This window comes from Tyto alba, unplaced genomic scaffold, assembly GCF_018691265.1.
Source record: "Tyto alba isolate M040663 unplaced genomic scaffold, T.alba_DEE_v4.0 Super-Scaffold_1000006, whole genome shotgun sequence".
NCBI lineage: Eukaryota > Metazoa > Chordata > Aves > Strigiformes > Tytonidae > Tyto > Tyto alba.
Genome location: NW_024881272.1, coordinates 24,783,196 through 24,805,386, shown reverse-complemented (window position 1 = coordinate 24,805,386; position 22,191 = coordinate 24,783,196). Strand labels below are relative to the sequence as shown.

At 60.6% G+C, this 22,191-nt stretch overlaps 3 protein-coding genes across 8 annotated transcripts; 2 read left to right on the top strand and 1 right to left on the bottom strand.

The window, feature by feature from the left end:
• The first annotated feature begins 26 nt into the window (after nt 1-26).
• Nucleotides 27-5,419, top strand: MUTYH (mutY DNA glycosylase). Of its 4 annotated transcripts, XM_042783783.1 has the most exons (16): nt 27-163; nt 359-480; nt 1,320-1,359; nt 1,697-1,770; nt 1,906-1,947; nt 2,026-2,097; nt 2,303-2,416; nt 2,693-2,790; nt 3,070-3,214; nt 3,314-3,389; nt 3,467-3,652; nt 3,858-4,003; nt 4,178-4,330; nt 4,474-4,524; nt 4,797-4,943; nt 5,033-5,419. In XM_042783783.1, exons 1-15 carry the CDS (start codon nt 49-51, stop codon nt 4,899-4,901), a joined length of 1,539 nt encoding a protein of 512 aa, XP_042639717.1. In that variant the 5' UTR covers nt 27-48; the 3' UTR covers nt 4,902-4,943; nt 5,033-5,419. The 4 variants fall into 4 exon arrangements, with proteins under 4 accessions (XP_042639717.1, XP_032856676.1, XP_032856677.1 ...); XM_033000785.2 differs by lacking the exon at nt 27-163 and having other exon boundaries at nt 191-480; XM_033000786.2 differs by lacking the exon at nt 27-163 and having other exon boundaries at nt 367-665.
• A 569-nt stretch (nt 5,420-5,988) lies between these two features.
• On the bottom strand, nt 5,989-9,081 carry HPDL (4-hydroxyphenylpyruvate dioxygenase like). Its single transcript, XM_033000788.2, is given in 3 exon segments — nt 5,989-7,339; nt 7,342-7,674; nt 8,994-9,081. Coding segments are annotated over 2 exon segments (1,167 nt in total). The 5' UTR covers nt 7,664-7,674; nt 8,994-9,081; the 3' UTR covers nt 5,989-6,494.
• A 1,559-nt stretch (nt 9,082-10,640) lies between these two features.
• On the top strand, nt 10,641-14,061 carry LOC116963554 (selenoprotein Pb-like). 3 transcript variants are annotated; one of them, XM_033000873.2, is made up of 5 exons: nt 10,641-10,741; nt 11,535-11,761; nt 11,872-12,084; nt 12,232-12,367; nt 13,028-14,061. In XM_033000873.2, the coding sequence occupies exons 2-5, from the start codon at nt 11,553-11,555 to the stop codon at nt 13,271-13,273; spliced, it is 804 nt and encodes a 267-aa protein (XP_032856764.2). In that variant the 5' UTR covers nt 10,641-10,741; nt 11,535-11,552; the 3' UTR covers nt 13,274-14,061. The 3 variants fall into 3 exon arrangements, with proteins under 3 accessions (XP_032856764.2, XP_032856762.2, XP_032856763.2); XM_033000871.2 differs by having other exon boundaries at nt 10,648-10,746; XM_033000872.2 differs by having other exon boundaries at nt 10,702-10,731.
• The last annotated feature ends 8,130 nt before the right edge of the window (nt 14,062-22,191 follow it).

Genomic DNA, 22,191 nt, shown 5'->3' with positions numbered 1-22,191 from the left:
GCGGGGGCGGGACCCCGGCGGGGAAACATTTTCCCGGGAAAGTGCCTCATGGCGGCTGTGAGCCCGCTGCGGGCTGCGGCCGGCGCTGCCGCTGCCGGGGGGCTCCGGCGGGGCGGCGGGGGGGCGGCGCCGAGCAGGAAGGGCGCGTCGTCATCCCGCGGAGGTGCCCGGTAGCGGGAGGGCTGGGGGGGAGCGGGAGCGTGGCAGCGTGGGGCGTCCTCCCACCCGGGCAGCTGCCGGTGTTTCGCCGCGTCCCCGCGGGGCCACAGCCCAGTAAAGCCGCTGAGCGGCTGGCCGAGCCCCGCGGGGTCCCGCAGCCCTGCCCCGACCCCCCCCCCCCCCGCTGCTCTCCTGGCAGGGGCCGCTGCTCCGCCGCCCGCCCAGCACTGCTTCAGCGACCCGGCTGAGATGGAGGCCCTGCGCGGGGACCTGCTGGCTTGGTACGACCGGTGCAAGCGGGACCTTCCCTGGAGGACGCTGGTGAGGAGAGGCGAGGCGAAGGGAGGCAGGGGTGCCGCGGCGGGGAGCCGGCCCCTCCGCCTTCAGGGAGCGTCTCTGGGGTGCCCACGGTGGCTTTGGTGCTGCGGTGCGTCCCTCGCTGCGCGGAAGAGGGAGGCGGCGCTGGGAACGGGAGCATGCTCCCAGCCAGCCCCGGCAGTTCCGCGGTAAGTGCTCTGCAGCCAGCCCCTACGGAGGACGAATAAAGCAGGGCACAGGGTGAAACCGTGCTTCTTGACCACGACTTCTAACCAGGGGTACTTTTTCTATGGTTCTTAGTCTTTTAAAAGTGTTTTGTTCCTCCCTCTGTGATACCCTGCAGCAGTGAGCGCTGCATGGAAAGCCTTTTCCGTGTATTTGCTTTAAGCCCATCAAAGTATTTTTATTCAAGCTCCTACATACTCTGTGCTCAGCTTGGCAAAAGGGCCTAGACAGTGGTTGTGGTGCCAGGGGTGTGCGTGGGCTTTACAGCAGCGTCTGTCTAGATGGTGCTAGAAATTGCACAACCCTTCGCTGGGGTTTACACCTGCCTGCTTCCCGTGCAGAGGGGCTCAGGTCTGGGACAGCTCCAACAGTGGGATTGTGAACCTCTAAGGTAAACTCTCACTGTGGCATATTTCATCAGGGAGAAGGCACTTTGGCTGTCATATGATTAACCCAAAATCAGGACTTCTGAGCACTTGGGGGAAATATTTTTTTTTCAGATTCCCACGCAGTGTTCAAAACACACCACAGGCAATTTTTATTTTACATGTAGGTCCCCTCTGCAGTGGGGTGCTGTGTCACCTTTTTCTCACGCTCTATTTTTCTTCCCCTTTCAGGCAGTAACTGAGCCGGATGCAGACAGACGGGCATACGCAGGTGAGGAGCAGGGATTGCGCCGCGGGATGCCCTGCTGCATGTTGCCCCCTGATGTGGATGTGCAGCGTGGCCTTGTGAGAAAATGTGGCTTCAGTTGCCATCGACAGGCTGCCTGAGTGGCCATGAGAGCCACTGACCCCCACCCTTGCACGACGTTGGGGGGGTCCTAGAGCCCGCTCAGGGACTGAAGGAGTTCGTGTGACGAAAACGAGGGGTGGGAGGGGGTTCCATGGGTTGGATGCTGGTGCAGTGTTTGTAGCTAGTGCTAACGTGGCCACAGCACGAGTCGTGGGTGGTGTGGGTGCCTCTGTTCTGATCCCTGCCCTGCTCCCTGCAGTGTGGGTGTCTGAGATCATGCTCCAGCAAACGCAGGTGGCTACGGTGATTGGCTACTACAACCGCTGGATGCAGGTGACTGTTCCTTGCAGAGTCCTGTGCTCACAGGTTGCCCCTTTTGGAGACCTTGGCCACTGCCTGTGGCAGATCCCCAGCTGCAGAGCAGGGCTCTGCTTGTCCCTGACTTGTCCCTTTCCTTCTGTACCGCAGAAGTGGCCGACGCTGCAGGCTCTGGCGCAGGCGTCACTGGAGGTGAGCATTGCTGGGGCCGGGTGCTCTCCCTGCCCTCGTGGCTCTTCATCTAACACCATGCCGTGTCTCTTGGAGCAGGAGGTGAACGAGCTGTGGGCCGGACTTGGCTACTACTCCAGAGGGAAGCGTCTGCAGGAGGCAGCAAGGAAGGTGTGCTGGTGTTGGGATGTGGGGGGTGTTTCCAAAGCCCTCTGTGGCCCGTTGGTTGGCGTTGGCTCACGTCTGCTCTGCTGTGCTGGGGCTGTGTGCTGCTGGCACGAGGCTGCAGAGGCTGGGATCCCATCTTACTGTGGGTAAAATGGGTTGCACGCACGCCTCCCGGCTGCTCCCCTGACCTCGGTCCCCTCTCTGCCAGGTGGTGTCTGAGCTGGCCGGCCGGATGCCCAGGACAGCTGAGGAGCTGCAGAGGCTGCTGCCAGGAGTGGGCCGATACACGGCGGGAGCCATCGCATCCATCTCCTACGGGCAGGTGAGAGCTGGGCATCAGTGGGCACGTCTCCCCTCTCTGCTGCCCAGCCCCACTCCCGGTGGGGTCCTGCAGCTGGGTCTCACAAGCCAGGGGCTCCCCAGGGCTGTGCATGGCTCTGGCTCTCCCCCACTTTGGGGTGCGCCTAGCCCGCTGCCCGGCTTGGCCTGTGGGTCAGCCTCATGTGTGTCCCCCCTCCATCCTGGGAGCACCCCAGCTCCCTGCCTTGCCAGGAGCACGGGCAGCTCCCGGCGCTCTAACCCCAGCTCCTGGTCCCAGGCTACCGGTGTCGTGGATGGGAACGTGATCCGGGTCCTGTGCCGCCTGCGGTGCATCGGTGCCGACTCCAGCAGCCCGGCCGTCATCGACCGGCTCTGGTAAGGGGAGAGCTCCGTCCCCACTCTGAGCTGTGGCAATCGTGGCTGTGCTTGTTGGTGGCCCAGGGCAGGATCACTCGGGAGCTCTGGGGAGCTCAGCCTGCGAAGGGAGAGAGGCGTGGGGTGTGGGAGCTCTTGAGAAGATGGTGCTGCTGGGGGTGGTGGAGAAAGGAGCCGTGTTGCCTCTGCCTACCTAGGAGCATCCCCCCTCGCAGGCAGGAGGCAGGCAAAGGTCCTCTCCCCACAGAGCCCCGCGCTGCTCACTGCTGTTTCTCCCAGGGATATGGCCAATGCCCTGGTAGACAGGAGCCGCCCAGGGGATTTTAACCAAGCCCTGATGGAGCTGGGGGCAACTGTGTGTGTGCCCAAGGCGCCGCTGTGCGAGGAGTGCCCTGTGAAGCAGCACTGCCGAGCAAGGCGCAGGGTAAGTATGGCCCCAAAATCTGTCCCCGAGGGGTTGCCGTGCATGGGGATAAGGTGGGCTGGTGCATGAGACTGTCCTGATTTCTGTCCCCACTTGCAGGTGGAGAAGGAGCTGGCCTTTGCCTCTCAGAAGCTGTTTGGAAAACCCACCCCAGTGCCTGATGTTGAGGACTGTGGTAAGCACGTGGGGAGATCCACATTGTAGCTCTGGGTCTGGGCGCTGCGGCAGCTGTTATATTGGTGGTGTTTGCAGGTGTTGGGGGCTGTCCCTTGTGCCCCCCGGCTGCGGAGCCATGGGACAGCAGCATGGGGGTGACCAACTTCCCCCGGAAAGCAGCGAAGAAGCAGCCGCGTGTGGTGCGAACGGCCACGTGTGTGCTGGAGCGGAGGGGCTGCCATGGGGCCCCGGAGTACCTCATCGTGCAGAGACCCAGCTCGGGTAATGGGGCTGGGTGGAAGCGGGGAGCAAAGGCACCGCACGGCCCCCTCCCACCTGCACAAGGGACAGAACAGCCTGGGAGGAGTGCATCTGTGAAGTGCTTGCGGCTGGCGTGGGGGAAGGAGCCCCTTAGGGCTGTGATGAGGCTTAGTATCCCCAGATGTGCCTCTTGCTGGCTCAGGTCCCTGTCCTGCCCCCTCCTCAGGTCTCCTGGCCGGGCTCTGGGAGTTCCCAAGTCTCCCACTGGCTCAGGGTCTGCAGGAGGAGAAGCAGAGGGAGGCGCTGGCAGATTATCTTCAGGCCTGGATGGGGCAGCCCGTGGCAGCTGGAAGCCTGCAGCTTATCGGAGAGGTGGGGATGCAGTGTGAGCACCCTGTGCTCAGCCTCAAGGGACGTAGCATGGGGAAGGATGGTCCCCCTTCCCTGCTGTCACCCCTCCCGAGCCCTGGCACGCTCAGTGCACTTGTGGGGCAGCAGAGCTGCCTGCCAGCTGCCCCCTTCATATGTTTTCCCATCCTCTCACAGGTTGTCCACATCTTCTCTCACATTCACCAGACCTATGTAGTCTACTCCCTGCCCCTGGATGGGGACATGACCCTGGACCCTGCCTTGTCCCCATCCCGCTGGGTGACAGAGGAGGAGTTCCATGCCTCGGCTGTGTCCACAGCCATGAAGAAGGTACTGGGTGGCACATGAGCCTTTCCTCCCCCTCCTCTGGGTTCCTAGGAGAGCCTCTGGCATCCCCCCCAACCTCTGCAGGCTGTCTGGGCTCCAGGACCTAGCTTCCATTCAGCTCTGGCCTCTCCTTGTGCTTTCTTCAGGTGCTGAAAGTGCGTGAGAAGCAGCGTGGGAAGGAGAGCAGCTCCGGCACGGTGAGCATCGCCGGAGGGTGCGTGGAGCCCCAGGAGCTGCTGTGGGCCAGCCTCTGGTGTGTGGGGCTGGAGCCCCCCCGGGGTTTGGGGTCAGGCCAGGGACCATCGCCAGCCTGGGGCAGGGCTGCGTCTGGGGGATTTGCCTGGCTGGCATTGCCCCAGCATGTCCCGAGTACCGGGGGCCCCTTGCTCCAGGGGGGATCTCTGGAGGCTGGGGCGAGGAGGGGGGGACCCTTGGGGTTTGGCTTAGCCCTGCTGTGTGTCTCCCGCAGGGCTCCAAGCGGAAGCGGGGGGCAAAATCTCAGGGAGCGGGCAGCACCTGCCCTGGGACGCAGCTTTCCCTCCACGCCTTCCTCCGGGCCCCGACGGCCCCGTGACAGCACCTTCCACCTCTGAGCCCACCAGAGACCCGTAGTGCGGTGAGTCCTGCCTGCGGTGTGGGGAGGGTGGCCCCCGCACTGCTGCGAGCCCAGTACACGGCCCTGTAACAGCCTCCCACACCTTGCAGAGTCCACTGGCTTCTCCAGCTCCCCTGTGGAAGTTGAGCCTTGATGTGGCCACTGTGGCCCTGGATATGACCTGGAGCCAGGCTTGACTTCTCCCCCTGCCCTGGCTGGAGCCCTCATGGGGTTGTTTGGCCCCGTACAGCCACCGCTCCAGCACTGCTGACGCGTGGCAGCAGGGTTTCTCTCTGGCAGCAGGAAGACTGGGGCCACATCGCTCTCCTAGCCCCAGCCCTGGCTGCCTGCCTGCACCTCATCCGCCAGACAGCAATTGTGGATGCTGCTGTACCCTTCCCGGCCTCCAATAGCCCTTTTTATACACTTGTTTTTACTGAACCTGAGCCACAGGCTTTCTAATAATAAATCTACAGGATGGAGGGTTTTTTAAGTGACTTTCTGCCTCTGATGCACTGGGCTAAGGTGGAATGGGATGGGCAGCCTGTGGTTGAATGTGAGGATGGCCAGCAGGATCTGTACATCCAGGCTGGGGCCAACAGAGTTTTCTTCCTTAATGCACCCGTGACCCCCTTGGTTGAGCATTAACTGCTAGTGACCCCCAATAAGGCACCCAGATCACCTCTCCTGGGAGGGCCAGCATCAGCCCTTGGGGGCTGCACAGCTCCTGCCTGTGCCTTGTTCCACCCTGGGGCCAAGCAGCCCTCCCACGGGCTTTTTGTAGGATTTTATGCCCCTTTTCTACCTCTTCTGTCAGGCTGTTCCTCACTGTGTTCAAACTGGGGATTTTCCTGACTCTGATGCACAGCAGCACCCTTGCAAAGGCACCCCCCAGGCCTGGCAGGGACAGGGGCCAGTCCTGAGGGGTGCACAAGGGGCAAGTGGACTCAGTTTAGGTACTGCAGGACTGGGGCCAGCCTGCCTCAAGGGGCAAAAAAGGGCCATTTCATCCTTGCCTGGCGCTCACCACATCTTAAATGGGAGGAGAAAATAACCAAAGCAGTGCTTGCAAGTTAATTCTTTAATTGAGAGGAGAGGCCAGCCTTTGCCCTGCGCGGGGGTTGGCCGTGCTCTGGGTTGTAACTGTTGATGAGGGGCTGGGTCCATGGCCCCCAGGTTATCCACTCCCCTCAGGCAGCCCCTCATCCCCCCATGGCTGGGGGCGTTGCTGTGCCAGCAGTGTTCTTGGCCATGCTGCAGGCACAAGTCTCATTAAATAAAGATAAAATTAAGGCAGAAAGTCCTTCATGTGAGGTCAATAAATCACTGGGAACCCAGGGAGGGGGAGAAATCACCCTCTGTTCTTGGGGATGCTCAGAGCCGTGCTGGATTTGGCCTGAGCAGCTTGCTCCCGTGCTGAGATGGCTCTGGGTTGGCCTGGAGACCTCCCTTGGTCCCTGCCCCCACGGGCCATGCCACAGGCACCCACTGATATCTCCTCAGTGGCGTATTTGCCCCAGGGTTGAACCGGAGAGGAGGGGGAGCTGAGGGAGGAGGATCACAGTGTTGCTACTACTGCTGCTGGTCCATATAGACCTGCACAGCTTTCCACAGTGCCCGTATGTTGCCCTCCCCGAAGCCCAGCGCTCCCCGCCGGTCAATGAGCTCTAGGAAGAAGGTCTCCTCTGAAAAGATGGGATGGGTGAAGATCTGCATCAGATAATTCTGGGAAGGGCTCTTTGTGGTTTCAGTGCCCCACAGCTCCTTGTCCCCAGGTGCTGTGGTGTCCAGCAGGATGCCGAGCTCTGCCAGCATGTGGGGGTCCTGCCCGGCCCCCCGGATCTCCTGTACTTTGCCCCCCTGGTTGTAATAGGTGGTAGGGGGTGTGAAGAACCGCGCGCCCCGCTGCTGCAAAGCCCTGGTCGTGGCGACGATATCGGTGGTGCGGAGGCCGACGTGCTGGATCCCGGCCCCACCGTGCTGCTCTAGGAAGGTGTCGACTTGGTTGGTGCCGTCCTCCGAGAGGGACTCGGCGAGGATGAGCTTGCAGCCGTGTGCCAGGGCGCCCCGGGCGCTCTGCAGCGCGAGGAGCAGCATGCCCACCCCCTGCCCCCCCAGCATGTACCCCTCAGCCGGCCTCTCCTGGGGGTTCAGCATGAAGCGTTGGAAGCCAAAGCAGTGCTGGTACCAGTCCAGAGCCACCCGGGCACCGCCCCGCGGGCAGACGTATGTGATGTGATCGAAGTGGGTGATCTCGATCCCGTCCCCTGTGACTGAGGGGGCTCCTTGGATGGCCTGGAAGCCAGGTAGGAAGGATCCCTGGTAGCGGGATCTGTCCAAAAGGGTGTGGCTGATGTTGCCCACGATGGAGCTTGCCACGCTGTAGGTGACGGAGCCACCATCGTCCCTCACCTCGGTGGGGGCACCGGCAGGGAGCACCCCCGGCTCTGCAGTTGCTTGCAGAGCCCCAAGACGTCGTCCACCTCGAAGCAGACGTTGGAGGCCGTGCCCAGTGCGGGCTGGGGGTCCACATCATAGAGAAAGTCGGCAGGCCCCGGCGCCAGGCGCTCGTTGACGAGGAAGACGGCGGATCCCCGTCGCAAGGCGAGCTGCCGGACTCGCGGCGTCTCCCGCACGGCCACGGGCTGGAAGCGAAAGGTGTTGGCCAGGTCCTGGGCCCAGCCCTGTCTGTAGGGCACGTGGAGGGAGATGAAGCAGGGGCGGCTCAGCAAGGCTGCCATGGCTGGGCAGGCTGCGGGAGGACGCAGGGGGTCAGGGGGGGGGCTTGCTTGGCTGCAGGCAGGAGCCGTTCCCCAACTCCTTGCAGAGAGCCAGAGCGCATTTGCGCGCACAGAGGCACACACATGTAAATCTGCACTCTTAAACGTGTGTGTTTTTAAAAAGTGGGTCTCGTGAGACAATATGCTCTGTGCAAGGGCACCCACCAGTAAAATGCTGCCTGAGGATGCTGAGCTGTCGCACCCCCCCTTCGCTATGCTGCCCTGCCCTATGCCCACGCCTGGGGTTGCAGAGGAGGAAAGCCGTTATAGCCTTGCCTGCAGCCCAGCCTGTCCCCTCTGGAGCCATGTGTCCCCACCGAGGGTGCTACAGGGAGGTTAGGGGGGAATGCGGGTGAGGGAGGTGTATGCACGTGTAAGCAAGACTATGGGGACAAGAGTTGTTGGGGAGTGAAATGTCTTGTACCCGGAACATGGAGGTGGGACTGGTAAACAGGGAGCAACACACTTGTTACAGCTAAAAGGCTCCTGTGCTGCCCCAGTGCTGTCCCACAAAGGGCTGGGGGGAGCAGTGGGCTCCCAGCAGGCTGATGTGCCCTTCCCCTCCCCAGCAAGGACAGCGGAGCCACCACGCCTGGGGCAGTGACCTTGCCTTAGGGCTGCAGAGGGTGGAAGAGGAGGGACACTGGGGGAGGAAAAGCAACCTCCCTCCCCACCCAACTACCCACCACGCTGAAAGGGGGAAAAAAATATCTGTCCAAAGCCCCACTCGGCATCACCTCTCAAGAGCGTCATGCTGAAAGGGGGGGAAAAATATCTGTCCAAAAACTGACTTGGCATCACCTCTTGAGAGCATCCCACTGAGGCTTCTTGACCCCACGCCACACGTCAGCCGCCCTGGCCGGACCCCAGAGAGGTGGGCTGGGGGGCGGAATCTGCTTAAACATTCCACTCTGCCTCCCCCCGCCCCCCAAAAAAAAAAAAAAAAAAAAAAAAAAGGGCTGTGCACTGAGCACTCCCTGCAAGCGCTGGGCACAGGGCTCTGCTAGGCTGAGACACAGAGGCTGCGCTGCAACCGGGTACCCCATCTCTCCCACGCGGGAGCAGGGGGGGGCCCCCAGCAGCTCCACACCAGCCCGGGGAGGCAAGGGACGCACGCCTCGGCTGGTGCTCCCTCCTTCCCTCCTCCCCCCCCTCTCCGTCCCCGCTGCGGGATCAGCGTCGTCCCGCTCTGCTCCCGCCACCGCCCCGTCACCCCCAGCCCTCCGACCCGCCCCCACCCGTGCCCGTGGGGGCCTGCAGGGCCCCGGATCGCCCTCGGCCTGCGGCTCACCGGGGTCAAGGCTGCGGGCGAACGGGATGCCGGGGCGGGGGCCGGCCCCGGAGACGCGGCTTCAGTTCGCTCCTCCCCGTCACGCAGCGAGGCCACGGCGGGACGGGGAAAGGGGTTGGCGAGGCCAAAGGAGGTTTTGCGGAGCGACCTGTCCCCGCCACGGGGAAGCCTCCCCGGCGGGAGGAATCGGTGGGTGCCGCCCCGGCCACGGAGGGGGTCGGCACACGCGGCGTGGGGCCGTGCCGGGGCGGCGTGGGAGGTGCTGCCGGCAACGTTTAAAGCCGGGGCCGTGGGGCTGCCGGACCTTGCGGCTGCCCAAAGTTTGTATCGACCCCGGAGGTGCCGGGCGGTGTTTGCAGAACAAAAAGGTGCCCGGGCTGATAACCGCGGCTCGGGGGTGAGCGAAGCGGGGGGAGGAACCGGCTGTGGCTGGGGGTGCCCTGGGGGCGCGGGTGAAATGGCTCCTGGCTGTGCTGGGGCGTTGCTTGCTGGCCCGAATCCCACCCCCCCGGGGCAGGGCATGTGGTGGGGGGGTACGTGCCCCTGCTCTGTGCCTCACGGTACCCGGCGGGGGCTTGTGGGGAAGCAGCGTGGGGATGGGGGGGGGGGGGTGCGTGACAGCTCTGCGGAGGGTCCGGCGTCGGTCACGAGAGGGGTTTGCTCCAGGCTGACACCCTGCACGGCTGCTCCTGCTCCCCGATCCCAACCCATGGCCCCACGTCCTTGCTGACATCCCTGAGTGCCTCCAGCCCCGCCACAGCGGTCCTCTCTCTCCCTGCTGCTTGTGACTGGTTTTCGGACAAATCCCCCCCCCCTTTGTGTGTGCAGGACCGTGTCACGCCACCCCCCCCCCCCCCCCTCTTTGTGTGTGCAGGACCGTGTCACTACCCCCGTTGTGTCTGTGTCTGCTGCCCTTCCCTGCCTTATCATGTTTTTGTACAGACCACAGGTATGATAAAGTGCTCAAATATTTGTGGAGATGTCCGTGTGCGGCCAAAGTGGTGAGCTCTTCTTGTTTGGTTGGGGCGGGGGGGGGAGAGGCAGCAGGAATCCGCCGATGCCGTGATTTCCCAAGGGAGCACCGGCTCCTCATACCACCGCAGCCCCCACGGTGCGGGGCCAGGGGCTTGCTGTAGGGCCAAACGTGGCTCAAGCGCAGCCCGTGGCTCCGTGTGGCAGGACGGCACGGCCTTTGAGGTGGCACCCCCCAGGGCAGGGAGCTCTGGCACCCCAGGGGTGGGGGGCAGCCACCCATCTTTTTGGCTTCAGGGTGGCAGGGGCTGCGCTGGCGGCTCCCCTGGGACTTTGACGGCACTGCTCAATGTCACCCCACGGCTCCACAACCCTTTGGTGCGAACGGTGCCCTTGGCAATGCCCCCGGCCCTCCTGTGCCTGTGGGGTGGTTTCAAGCGGCCATGCCCGGCTTCTCCCCACAGCACCGCCTGGCACCCTCTGTGCCAGCCCAGCACCAGGCACCGCTTTGCCCCAGCATGGCTCGGGCTGGGCTGCGGCAGCAGGACCCCGAAGCTGCGTGGCACCGAGGGGGACAGTGCCTGCCTTGTTGCCATCCCTCGAGGCAGGCGGTGGTGGCCGGGGAGCAGTCCCCGCTGCTCCAGCTGGACTCTTCTCCTCCCTCCTGGGCGGGGAGAGTGGACAGGAGATAAAAGGGAGACCAGGGCCAGCTGGGCATTGCCGAGAGCCGCTGGGGCTGGGAGCGAGTTCTGGCCAGAGGACAGCAGTGAGGAGAAGTGCGGTATTGAGGGCTCGTTCACGCGGGGGGAGAGGGCTGGGGATTGGGGGTACATCCATCCAGACCAGACCCTGCAGCCCCTTCCTCCCTCTTCACCTCCCTGGATCGTCCCTCCTAGCCCTGTGTCCCCCCCCTGCCCATTAAATGTGCTGCATCCCAGAGGGACAGGGTGTATGTTGGGGTGGGCAGGGTTAAGGGGGGCTGTGGGATGAAGGGGCAGATACTGGGGGCAGGGAGGTTAAAAGCTCTGTGCACCCTTCAAGCATTTTGTGGGGCGTTGAGGACTCTCAAGGTGACCTGAAGGTGAAATCATCCCTGTCCCACTGACTTGCTACCCGCAGCCAGGACAACGGGGGGCTGCATCCCTGACTGCCCCTGGAGCAAAGACAGACCCCTGGCCATGACTGGGTCTGACTTTTGGGGTCGGGAGGCGGAGATGGCCCCGTGTGGGAACGGGACCTTTCCCCCCTTGGTGTGTGGAGCCGGTGCCTCGGCATGGGGGGAGACCGAGGCACCTGGCTATAGCAGTGGGTGCCCACAAAAGCCAGCATTGAGGGTGCAGAGCTTGTCGGGAGCTGGGCACCCCGATCCCTCCGCCTCCCCCCCCCCCCGGCATGGGTGTCCCAGCTTCCAGCGCTGTGCTGGGACCAGCATGGTACTGGCCATCAGTCTCTGTCCACCCCAGAGGGGTGTGTGGGGAGGCGGTTTGGGGTTGCAGTGGGGCTGGAAGGATCAACCCTGGGGCAGAGGGGGTGGCGGTGGGGGATTAATTGCCCGTTTCCCCCTGTCAGGGGGACCGGAGGTCCGGGATGGGGCTGCTGGTGCTGGCCCTGGCCGCCTGGCTGGGGCTGGAGCTGGCCTTGGCCTCGGAGGGGGCAGCCAACGGCAGCCAGCTCTGCCAGGAGGCACCGGCGTGGAGCGTCAACGGCTCGAGCCCCATGGCGGGGGCGGCGGGGCAGGTGACGGTGGTGGCCCTGCTGAAGGCCAGCTGACACTTCTGCCTGCAGCAGGCCCACAAGTGAGCCCTGCTCCCCTCACCCCCCGAACCCAGCCCTGCCATCCTAGGGGACGGCATGGCGGCCACCCCCCTCGCCAAGCCGGCGACCCCCAGCGCCTCCTTCCTCGCAGCCTCGGGGGCCTGCAGGAGAGGCTGGCCCGGCAGGGCATGGTCGACGTCCGCTACGTGATCATCAACGAGAAGGAGCCGCTCTCCCGCGCCATGTTTGGGGAGCTGGAACGCCAGGCCCCGCCGGGTGTCCTCGTCTTCCAGCCGGAGCCAGAGGAGCCCGACATCTGGCAGGTCCTGGGGGGAGACAAGGACGACTTCCTCGTCTACGACCGGTGAGTGTCCCCCATCTTGGCTGAGGCTTTCCTGGGGTTTGGGGGGGGGGGGGGTTATGGAGCGTTTGGTGGGCTTCCAAAAGCACGGCTGGGCTGGGGGGACCCCAGACCCACTGCCTCGAGCCGGGCCACGGCTTCTCCCCACAGGTGCGGCCGCCTGGCTTTCCACATCCAGCTGCCCTACAGCTTTCTCCACTTCCCCTACGTGGAGTCAGCCATCCGCTTCACCCACAGCAAGGACTTCTGTGGCAACTGCTCACTCTACCCCAACACCACCCAGGAGGTAAGGAGCAGGGACGCTAGCTGGAGTCAGGCTCCCTTCTCTCTTCTGACATTGCACATCAGGAAAAAAAACAACCTTATCTTCATGTTGGGGACAGGCTCTGGGTTGTCAGCCACTCCCGGCCGTGGTTGATAGGGAAGGTGATGAAAGGTCTGGACTAAGGGCACTTAAATAGGTCAGAGCTTTCAGGCCGAGAAGGAACGGGCTAAAGGAGTCATAGCCCAGGTCTGGAAAAGCTAACCGGGGTCACTGGCTGTTCTGATATAAGAGAGGAGCAGGCAGTGGACCCAGATGTGTCAAGCTCAGAGCAAAGAAAAGGATGTATCTCTGGGCTCAGCAGGCAATTTGTCACCTCCTATGAGGAAAATCCATCTAGAAATAAATGCAAAGTCCCTTTCCTGGCTCAGGAATTCCCTGGACCACAGACGGCTTGATCCAAGGGACATAGGTACAGAGGCTTGTCGTCTAATGTGCTCCAGGCTCTCCTGTCCTCCCTGTGCCCTGGGTTGGGGCTGGAGAGCCTTTGCCCTGACCCACGCAGCTTTTTGTATGATGGATGCTGGCCTGCTTTCACCCCAACTAGCAGGCACGCTTTCAGGCTCGCTGTGTGGCTCTGTGTAGATTCACATCCCGCACCAGCCCTTCTGTTGTGTTCCTCAGGCTAACAGTACCATGGGAGCCCCTGTAACCACAAGCCCCCTTCCCGAGCAAGAGGGGAAGGAGTCAGAGACTCCCATCCACCAGCACAACCCCCTCCATCCTCACCACCACCCCAAGGTCAGCAGAGAGAGAGCCACAGATACAAGTGGGGACCACGAACCTGCCACCCGTGCTCACCACCACCACGGAGACCACAGCCAGCCCCAGCTTGAGGCGAAGAGGCAGAAGGAGGGAGATGAGCACTAAGCCAGACTGGGCAGCCTTGCAGAACCCAGTAGTGTGCAGACCATGTCAACTCGCTTCCCAGAGGCACAAAAGGACTTGCTTTGGGCTGCTGGTCACCAGCGGCATTGGTACAACATCCCTCTCCAGCATCCCCTACGTGGGTTGTACTCCCATGCTGTGACCAGGGATGAAAATCTCCTTCAGACCACCCGAGGTGCTTCATTTTCAGCCTCAGGGCTCAGTCCTGAGCCTTCCTCTCCTGCTGCCTGCCTTTCTGTGCTCAATGAGGCCCACCGTGCAAACCGGGAGGTCCCTGGTCACTGTTGGCTGACACTGCACGGAGCAGCAGGGCAGGGGTGGAGGGGCCAGAACTGGGACCGGAGCAGCACTGCCGGCACTCTCTTGCTATCCTGGCACCCCTGGGTGTCCTGGCACCCCTGGGTGTCCTGGCACCCCTGGGCGTCCTGGCTGGGGAGCAAGGGGAGGGACAGCATGTGCCCCACAGGATGTGATCCCAGGGGATGAGGACACCAGGAGCAGTTGGAGGTCACAGCTCCCCATGGTCTAAACCTTGTACCCCCATAGCTGTCACATCCTGGGGACCCCCCAGGCCTTGCACACGGGTATGTGCAGTGGTGAGGGGTGGCCACAAGATGGTGGCCTTGTCCCCTCTTGGAGACCATGGGGCTGTATCCAGGGCCCACAGCACTGGGAGGAGGGGGGTGAGGATGCTGGGGTCCCTCCTGGGGGAGAAGAGATATCAGAGGGTGATGCCGATGTCCAGAGCACGAATAAAACCTCTGTGAAGCCAACCCTGCTCATCCTGGCCTGTGGTGGGGCTCCTTCCCCAGAACGGGTGGGAGGCTCGCTCAGCTCTGGGCTGGCTCTGGGGATGGGGAGGGGGGACTTGGGGCTGGATGTGGACCCCATGAAGCAGCAGCTGGGGGGGATTTGCATTCCCCTGTGCAGAGACCTGGAGGTATAGGAGTTGAAGACCGCAGAGACCCCCCATCTCTTCACACCTGGTTACCTCCTGCCAGGATGTGAACCCAGGGCTTAGTCTTGTCCAGTGCAGGGCATTAACCCTGCGCTGCCAGGAGGACGTTTGGCTCAGCACCTCGATCTCTGGTTTGTGGGTGTGATGTTGGGGTGCCTACCCTGGGCTGCTGTTACGGGGCCAGAGTTCCCCCATGCCGTCCAAAGTCATCTTGGGCACTTTGTCCCCAGCGCCCAGACCGGTCCCTGTTGTGAGCATGTCGTGGGGCTCCCCAGCCCTCAAGCAGTTGGGTGCTGCATCCCTGGCAGGCAGTTGTGTACCTGCACCCTGGGCTGCCCCCATGCCTGCCTCACCCCCATAGCCCTTCGCTCCAGACCCATGCATCATCCCCTACAGCCCTACTCCACACCTCCCTCAAACTCTACATCTCCTCTCCAGGCCCCACAGCCTGAGCAGGGAGCAAAGAGATGGCTTTTTCTGCTCAGCGTTATGCGGCACCATGTGTGGTGCGTGTCCTGCTAATGATGCTCTGATCTGAATCTCTGCACCCCTACACCCTGCCTCTGTGTGTGGGAATGCTCTGCCCAGCGACTGGGGCAAGAGCCAGGGCGAGGAGGAGCCATTCCTCGTGGGGATGAGGGCAACAGGACCTGGTGAATCTTTCTCACCAGCCCGGGGGGAGCCAGCCAGGCTCTCCCATAGGGTGCTGGCTGAGACACTGCTCCCCCTCCTCCATCTCTCTTGCTCCCTCCCTCCTCCTCCTCCTCCCCCTTCCTCCTCTACCTGCTCCCGGCAGCCCACAAGGGCACCTCTGTCTGCTGCTCCCGCCATCAATATTGAGGTTATCTTTTTCTTCTGGCAGCTGCTGTAATTGAAACAAAGCAGGCCGGGCCTCACGGGCTCCACTCCTCTTGCTCATTTTGCCGGTGCTGCTGAGACAACTAATTCATCTTATCGATGCGTGGTTGGCCTCTTTTCCACCAGACCCAGGCAGAGCCCTCTCCCCGCTGCGGCTGGTGGGAGCAGTCTGTGTCCCTGCAGCGCGCTGCTGGGTGCTGCTCTGACCCAGCCTCCGCTCCTCGGCTTGCAGCAGCTGGGTGCTGGCCACCAGCGGGAGATGCCCGGGGAGACAGGCGGCGGGGGGGGGGAGAGGTGCCGACTGAAAGGATGCTGATGACTTTTATCTCTTTCTTTTGCCTTCTGATGCTTCCTCAGCTCTTTTGTTAAATTCCACATCCTTTCCTTGCGCAGCTCCTAAAGGTGTCCAAGGCAAGGAGGTGACAGCTGAGGAGTGGGGCAGAAACAGATCTGCATTCCCTTGGTGATGACCAGATCTGCAATTAGCAGTGGCAGATAAAGGGATCACATCTGGTGCTGGGCAGGTAGTCCAGTGGCACTTTGCCGCACTGCTGCCATTGTGTTGCTTCCCAGCAGATGAATTTCCAGCCCTGAGGGCTTGGGTTGGTATTTTGCTTTGGGTAGGGAAGTTGGGACATGGCAAAAAACTGTGACACTATCTGGGTGAAGTCCTACATGTCTGAGTAATGGCAAGGGTTTAGGGTGAAGTTGCTGCTGCTCCATATGTTATTGTCCAAAGGACTGAAGGGTTTGGAGGTGCTGTGCTGGGGGCCCCTGTGGCATCACTCCCCCCTGAAAGGTACCAGAGACCTGGAGCTCTGCAAAACCTGTGTCAGTGTCTGCACTCCTGTGGTGCTGAGGGAGAGCTTTGCTCAGAGCAGGGTGAGAGAGAGACATTTTGGGGGAGTTAACAGGCTCTTCACATCATTGATGTCTTGGAGAGTGGTGCTGTTGGTAGGAGTCAGAGACCCCCAAGGGGTGCTCAGCTGCCGGGGGGGCTGGCTCAGCAGGGGAGCATCCAGGGCAAGAAACTGGGGCTGACTTCAGGTCCCAGCAGTGCTGTGCCATGGCACCCTGGTGTCTGTGGCTGTGCCACCACCCCGGAGGAGGACACATCCCAGTCCCACAGCACATGCAGCCTTGGCCCTGTGTGCTGCTCCTGCCAAGGGCCAGGCAGATCCTCTCCGGAGAGGGGGAACAGCCAGTCCTAATGTCAACAGAGGCCTCTTGTGCAGCGATGCTGTGTCAAGAAGAGGAATGGGTCCCTCCTCCTCCGCCCATTCATCTGGCAGCCGGGGCTGGCGTGCCGCCAAGCAGGGCTGCTTTGGAAACATTTCATTGAGGAGGCAGCTGAGCCTAGGAAAACAGAATGAAAATACACAGAGAGATCACTGTTGTTAGGCAAAATAAATGCAGGCGGCTGCATTTCTGTCCCCCAAGTCCAGCCCAGTCGGGCCTCTCTTGCTTCTTTGGGGTGAGGGTGAATGCTGCTGCCTGGGGATGGCAGCCATCCATCTCCATCATGGGTTAGGAGCTGAGGAATGAGGGCTGAAAAGCTTATCCGCAGCTTTGGCCAACTTGCTTATGTCCCTGGTAAACAGGCCCGGACTCATCTCAGTGTAGCGTCGCCCAAGGAGATGGGACAGAGCAGAGAAACAGCCACAGAAACGAGCCAGCCCCAGTGACTCCTGTCCCCTGCATGGCCACCAGTGCTGGGGGCTGGTGAAGATGGGGCTGAGGAAGTGCGTCAGATACTGGCCTTGTTCATTCCCACCTCTCTCCCCATCATCAGTCATGGGTCTGGGCCAGGCATGAGGCCACCAGTGGCACAGAGCCCGGTCCCTGAGTTTACAAAGCTCTGTTGCGTGGCACGACCCATCCTTCGTCTGCTGGCAGAAGGAGAGCAGAGAGACCCCAAAGCAGTCCGCAGGGACAGAAGGTGGTGACACCTCTCTGACTTTTGAGCAAAGGTGCATTCAACAAGTTCTCCTCTCCCGTTGTTTCCCCCATAACCTCTCTCCTCCCTTCAAAGGCCTCCAAGTCACTCCCCAGCCTTTTGCTGACCTACGGGAGACCCATCCCAGCTCTTTCCCTCTCTCCTGGTGGGTCCAGAGTGGTTTGGGGGAGGCAGAGCTGGAGCCCCAGTCCCATGGGATGTCAAGGCACTCTCAGTGCCACTGTGGTGCAGCTTTGCATGGCTTCACCTCCTCTCTGTCCACCCAGCACAGTCCAGCCATCACCATAAAGAACAAAGCAGCCAATTTCTCTGTGCTGCTGGTTTCTAGCCCCTACCTTTGCTCGCCGACAGTGGATGATGGCATGGAGGGAACAGTTTGCTTCTGTTGTTTATGGTTTTAATCTGGCAGGTTGAAAGGACCCCCATGTGAGCAGACAAAGCCCAACCACCACCCCAGGAGAGACACACCTCACCAGCCCAGCACAAGGATTTGCAGCATGGTACCCAAGCCTCAGACTGGATCCTGCACCGGTCTTTGCCTTCAAAGGAGCTTTGCTAAAATTCAGGCTCCCCTTCTCGTGCCCTCCCACCAGGAAAGCAGCTAGCAAGCTACTCCTTTTTTGCTGCCATGCAAAGGGAGATTTGCCATGTCTCTTTCCATCTGTCTCTCCTCCAGATGATCTGGGTGCGACGCTTGGTTTCCAGTTGAACCACAGCGCAGCACTGGGCTACCACATCCCACTCGTGTCTGGTGGCTTCAAGTGCCGCAGCCTCGTGCCGGGACTGCTGGCGCCTCTGCCGAAGCTGTGCCGCTGTCTGCTGCCGGCTCCTACGCCCGGAGCGATGTGTGAGGACACACTGTCGTGGAGGGGAACTGGGATGGCTGGGCTGTTAAAGGGAAGGTCAGCATGGTGCCACCTCCCCTTGTCCCAGTGTGGCCCGACCGACCAATACCGAGGGCAGCACTGGGATCTGGCCTCATGAGTGGGTCCCTGTGTGGGCTCTGCACTGCAGGGAGCTGAGGTACATGAGTATCCATCATGAGGAGTATACTTGACTTCTGTGTAAAGGTGCTGAAGGAAGAGGGCAAGCCCATGGAGCAGCCTCTCCGAGAGCACTGAAAACCCACAAATTCTGAGCTGGGTTGGGCAGCCCCCCAGCTACGGTGAGAGGCCTGATAAAGCTATGAAAGAAAAGCTGAGTTAATGACGTTCGTTGTTTTTTACCATGGAAGAGGTCCCGGGCTGGAGCCTTTTTTTTTTCCACATGGACATGCCCATGGAAATGGCTTTGAAGTAGATTGTTGGAATGGATGGTAAGGAATGACCCAGATCAGACGCTCCAGGTGTCTGAACACCGGCTCCTGACCCTGCAGCTGAGGGTGGCCTCAGGTGATGGCAGATGTGGCAGCAATGGTGCTGGTGACGCCTGAGGAACCGCAGCCCTGAGGGCTGGAAAAATGCTGCAGAAGACTGTAAAGACCAGCAGTACCGGGCGTGAGGAGAAATGTTATAAATCGGGCTGAATTTATTTGACTTTCTTTAAAGCTGTTTTTAATTATATTTTTTCCCCAGCCACCCGACCAATCAGCATGCAGTAATAAGGCCACACATCCAACTAGCATCCAGTGAGGTGGCCAACCAGCCAATGAGCCATGGGGCACTGTAACCTCCCAGCCAATGAGCCATGGGGCACTGTAACCTCCCAGCCAATGAGCCATGGGGCATTGTAGCCTCCCAGCCAATCAGCCATGGGGCATTGTAGCCTCCCAGCCAATCAGCCATGGGGCATTGTAGCTTCCCAGCCAATCAGCCATGGGGCACTGTAACCTCCCAGCCAATGAGCCATGGGGCATTGTAGCCTCCCAGCCAATCAGCCATGGGGCATTGTAGCTTCCCAGCCAATCAGCCATGGGGCATTGTAGCCTCCCAGCCAATGAGCCATGGGGCATTGTAGCCTCCCAGCCAATCAGCCATGGGTCATTGTAGCCTCCCAGCCAATCAGCCATGGGGCATTGTAGCCTCCCAGCCAATCGGCTGTGCCTTGTGTGCCCATTGCCGCGCAGTCAGGCCTGCCCACCCCGCAGGACCCTCTCCCGGCCGGGCCAGCAGCCGGTGCCCGAGTTTCGTGCCTTCATCTGAGCCGGGCTCCGCCGCTCCCTCGTTCCACCGCTAATTACGCGCCATCGCCAAGATTTTGAAGCTTCTATTTGAGTCTGAATTCGAGCGAGCCTGACGCTGGGTGATGGAGAGCAGGAGGACGAGCCCCAGCCCTGCCTTGACTCTGACTTCCCACCCGGCTGGACGCTGAGACCCGCTCGTGTCTCCAAAGCCAGGGCAGGCCTGATGTTAAAGGCTAACAGGAGTGTTGTTTACGCCTCGCTTTGCCATAATTTATTCATATTCTTGTAGCCTACAAAACGATTCCCTGGTTATTTTCGCATGTCTGATTAAGGGGAAGGAGCTTCAGCAGCTGAGAGGGGAGCGATTGGCCCGGGGGGCTGCTTTCTGCTGAGCTCAGCCCTGCAGCAGCCAGGCGGGCCGGGATGGATGCCGCTCTCCGGCATGAAGCTGAGTAACTTTCTGGAGCGCTCTGTGCTTTTAGAGTCCGTGCCAGGGAGGTGACTGTTTCTCCTGGAAGCTGAGGGTCTTCGCCCAGCAGCTCCTCCGTGCTTAATTGCTGGCCTGCACAGCAAATGCGTTTGCTGGAAGGGTGCAGAAATCTCCATGGCAAGGCCAGAGGCTCAGCACTTTGCTAATCTTACGGGGGCTGAGGGGAAGGCAGCCCTGGCAAGCCAGAAATGTAATGCTGTGTGTGTGGGAGAGAGGGAAAAACAGCTCCTGATGGCCGTAACTCTCTGGTCAGGTATGAGGGGGAGTCCGGGTCTGCCTGATCCCAGCTTGACACCTTGCTCCATTTCTCTCCGTTCCTCGCTGCTGCCCCAGACCATCTCCTCGTTCCTCCTGCCCCTCTGCTCCTGGGCATCCCTTTTCCAACTATCCAAAGGAGCTTCTCAACCTCCACCCTGCCCCACAGACATCCCCATGGCAGGGCTTGCTGGCTCCCGCCGGTTATACCCCCCCAGACTCCTGCTGAGGTCCTCCAGGACCGCCAGCCCTGCCAGATCCAAACTTCCATGCCTGTGGGGCACGGCAGGCAGAGGCGATGTGTCACGGGGTGCCCTGGGGACAACGTGGCACAGTGCTGGCTGCAGGCATCCTTGATCCTGGCTCAAGGCTTTTCTCAGGGATTTCTGTCCCCCTTGGCAGTAGATGAAGGGCAGAGAAGCTGCAGCACCCTGAGCATCCCCTGCTTTAAACTTACGCATCCCTGAGCAGATACAGGGACATACAGACAAACAGAGCTGTTCCTGTGCCAAAGTGAGGGCGAGAGCAGCCATCCTGCACCCGATATTTGAATTCAGCCTGTGTTTGGAGTAGTGAGATGGTACTTTCAGTCCTTGCAGTTCTCTTCTGAATACACAGACAATTGCAGTCACACCGGAAGGAGGTCCCTGGGATTGTCAGTTCTGGAAAGTTTCATAAAATAACTGGCTGGCTGGCGAAAAGCAACTTTATTAGAGTCCCTGCTGAAAGAGGAGCACAGCAATAACTCAGGGCTAATGAGTCAGTGGAGAATCCACTGGGGGATTCAAACAGTTTGATGGCAAAAATCTCTGGCTCAAGCTTGCGCTTAGTTGGAGACCTTACTAGGCACTGGAGAATCTAAAATGGGGCTCAACTCCATGGGATACCAAATCAAGGTGTTTCTTCTCCTGCTTGCAAGGCCACATATTTCATAAGGCAATGCTTTCTGTCCCTTCATGGAGATGGGATCCACAGGGATGCTAAGGGATAATCATCCCGGGCAATAGATCCCTCTGCTCCCACGTGCATTAAGGCAGGGCAGCTGCAGGATGCGTTACTCCCCATGTCCTTTCCCTCCTGCCTCTGCTCTGAACAGCACCAGCAACAAGGGAAAGGCAGAAACAGCCACTTCCAAGGAGTGCCTGAGGCTGGTGGCTGTAGCAGGGAGCTTGACTGCTGATAAGCCTGGTTTCAGCTGCCTCAGAGCTGCAAATCCTCTGGGTGGCCGGAGCAGGATCTTGGTGGCTGCCTGCACTCTGCTATCTAGCTCCTTTCCTGCCATTAATTGTCCATAAAGCTTTTGCTGCTCTTGTATATCTTCATCTGTCATCATAGGACTTCCTCGGCGCTCACTGGATCTTGCAAAGCTCTGCTCTCATCTCTGCAAGGCTCAGCCAGTGTTACCCGTGTTAGTGAGGGCACAACATTGACTGTTCAGAGTCAAAGCCATGTCAAAGGGGCATGGGAGCATCCAATAGAGAGGAAGGTGCGCAGGGAAAGGCTGAGGATGGGTTTGAGGCATGGTGGGGAGAGAGGAGAGCAACTGCATGAAGCTGTGCAGGTGGGAGCAGCCAAGGAGGTGGCATCCCCTTGGGCTGAGATGTGGCACCTACCAGCACTTACCTTGTCTGCCACCAAACAAACACAGGTGTCGGGAAACCCGCAGAGGGTATCTCAGCAGCATCCTTTCCCTCTCTCTTATTGAGGGTTCTTAAATTTAGTTTCTGGCAAGAGGTAAGCAGATTTTTTGCCCCCCAGCACCTACAACTTAAAACTGGACTTCTGACTGGGCTGGCACCCAAAGAATTTCCCATGACATTGCATCGCACTGCTGCCTAACTGCAGTGCAGATCCACGGGGGCTCCAGCCCCTCTGGTCAGTACATTTTCTAGCCAGGGACTCAAAATAAAATGTTTTCTGGGGCCAGCATGAAAAATCAGCACTATGTGCATATCACCAGCGCTCAGGCCAGAAGGGCTGGAGTCGGTGGGTCGCAGCACGGGCAGATACCAATCAAACAGCCTCAAGGCCAGGAGGGGAACCGGGGCTGCCGGTGGTAGAGGCTCAGCAAATGGATGGGCTCAGGAAAGCGTGCGGTGAATTATTGATGTACCTGGTTCCAGACTCTGAATGAGCAGCATCAGGGCCTGGGCGGGAGGCTGACATTTTGCATCCTTCCCCGGGGAGAAGAGGTCTGTCCATGTTCTCTGGGAGGAGGAGAGCTCCCCCCTTGCAAAATTCAAGGCAGTAATGAAAAGCA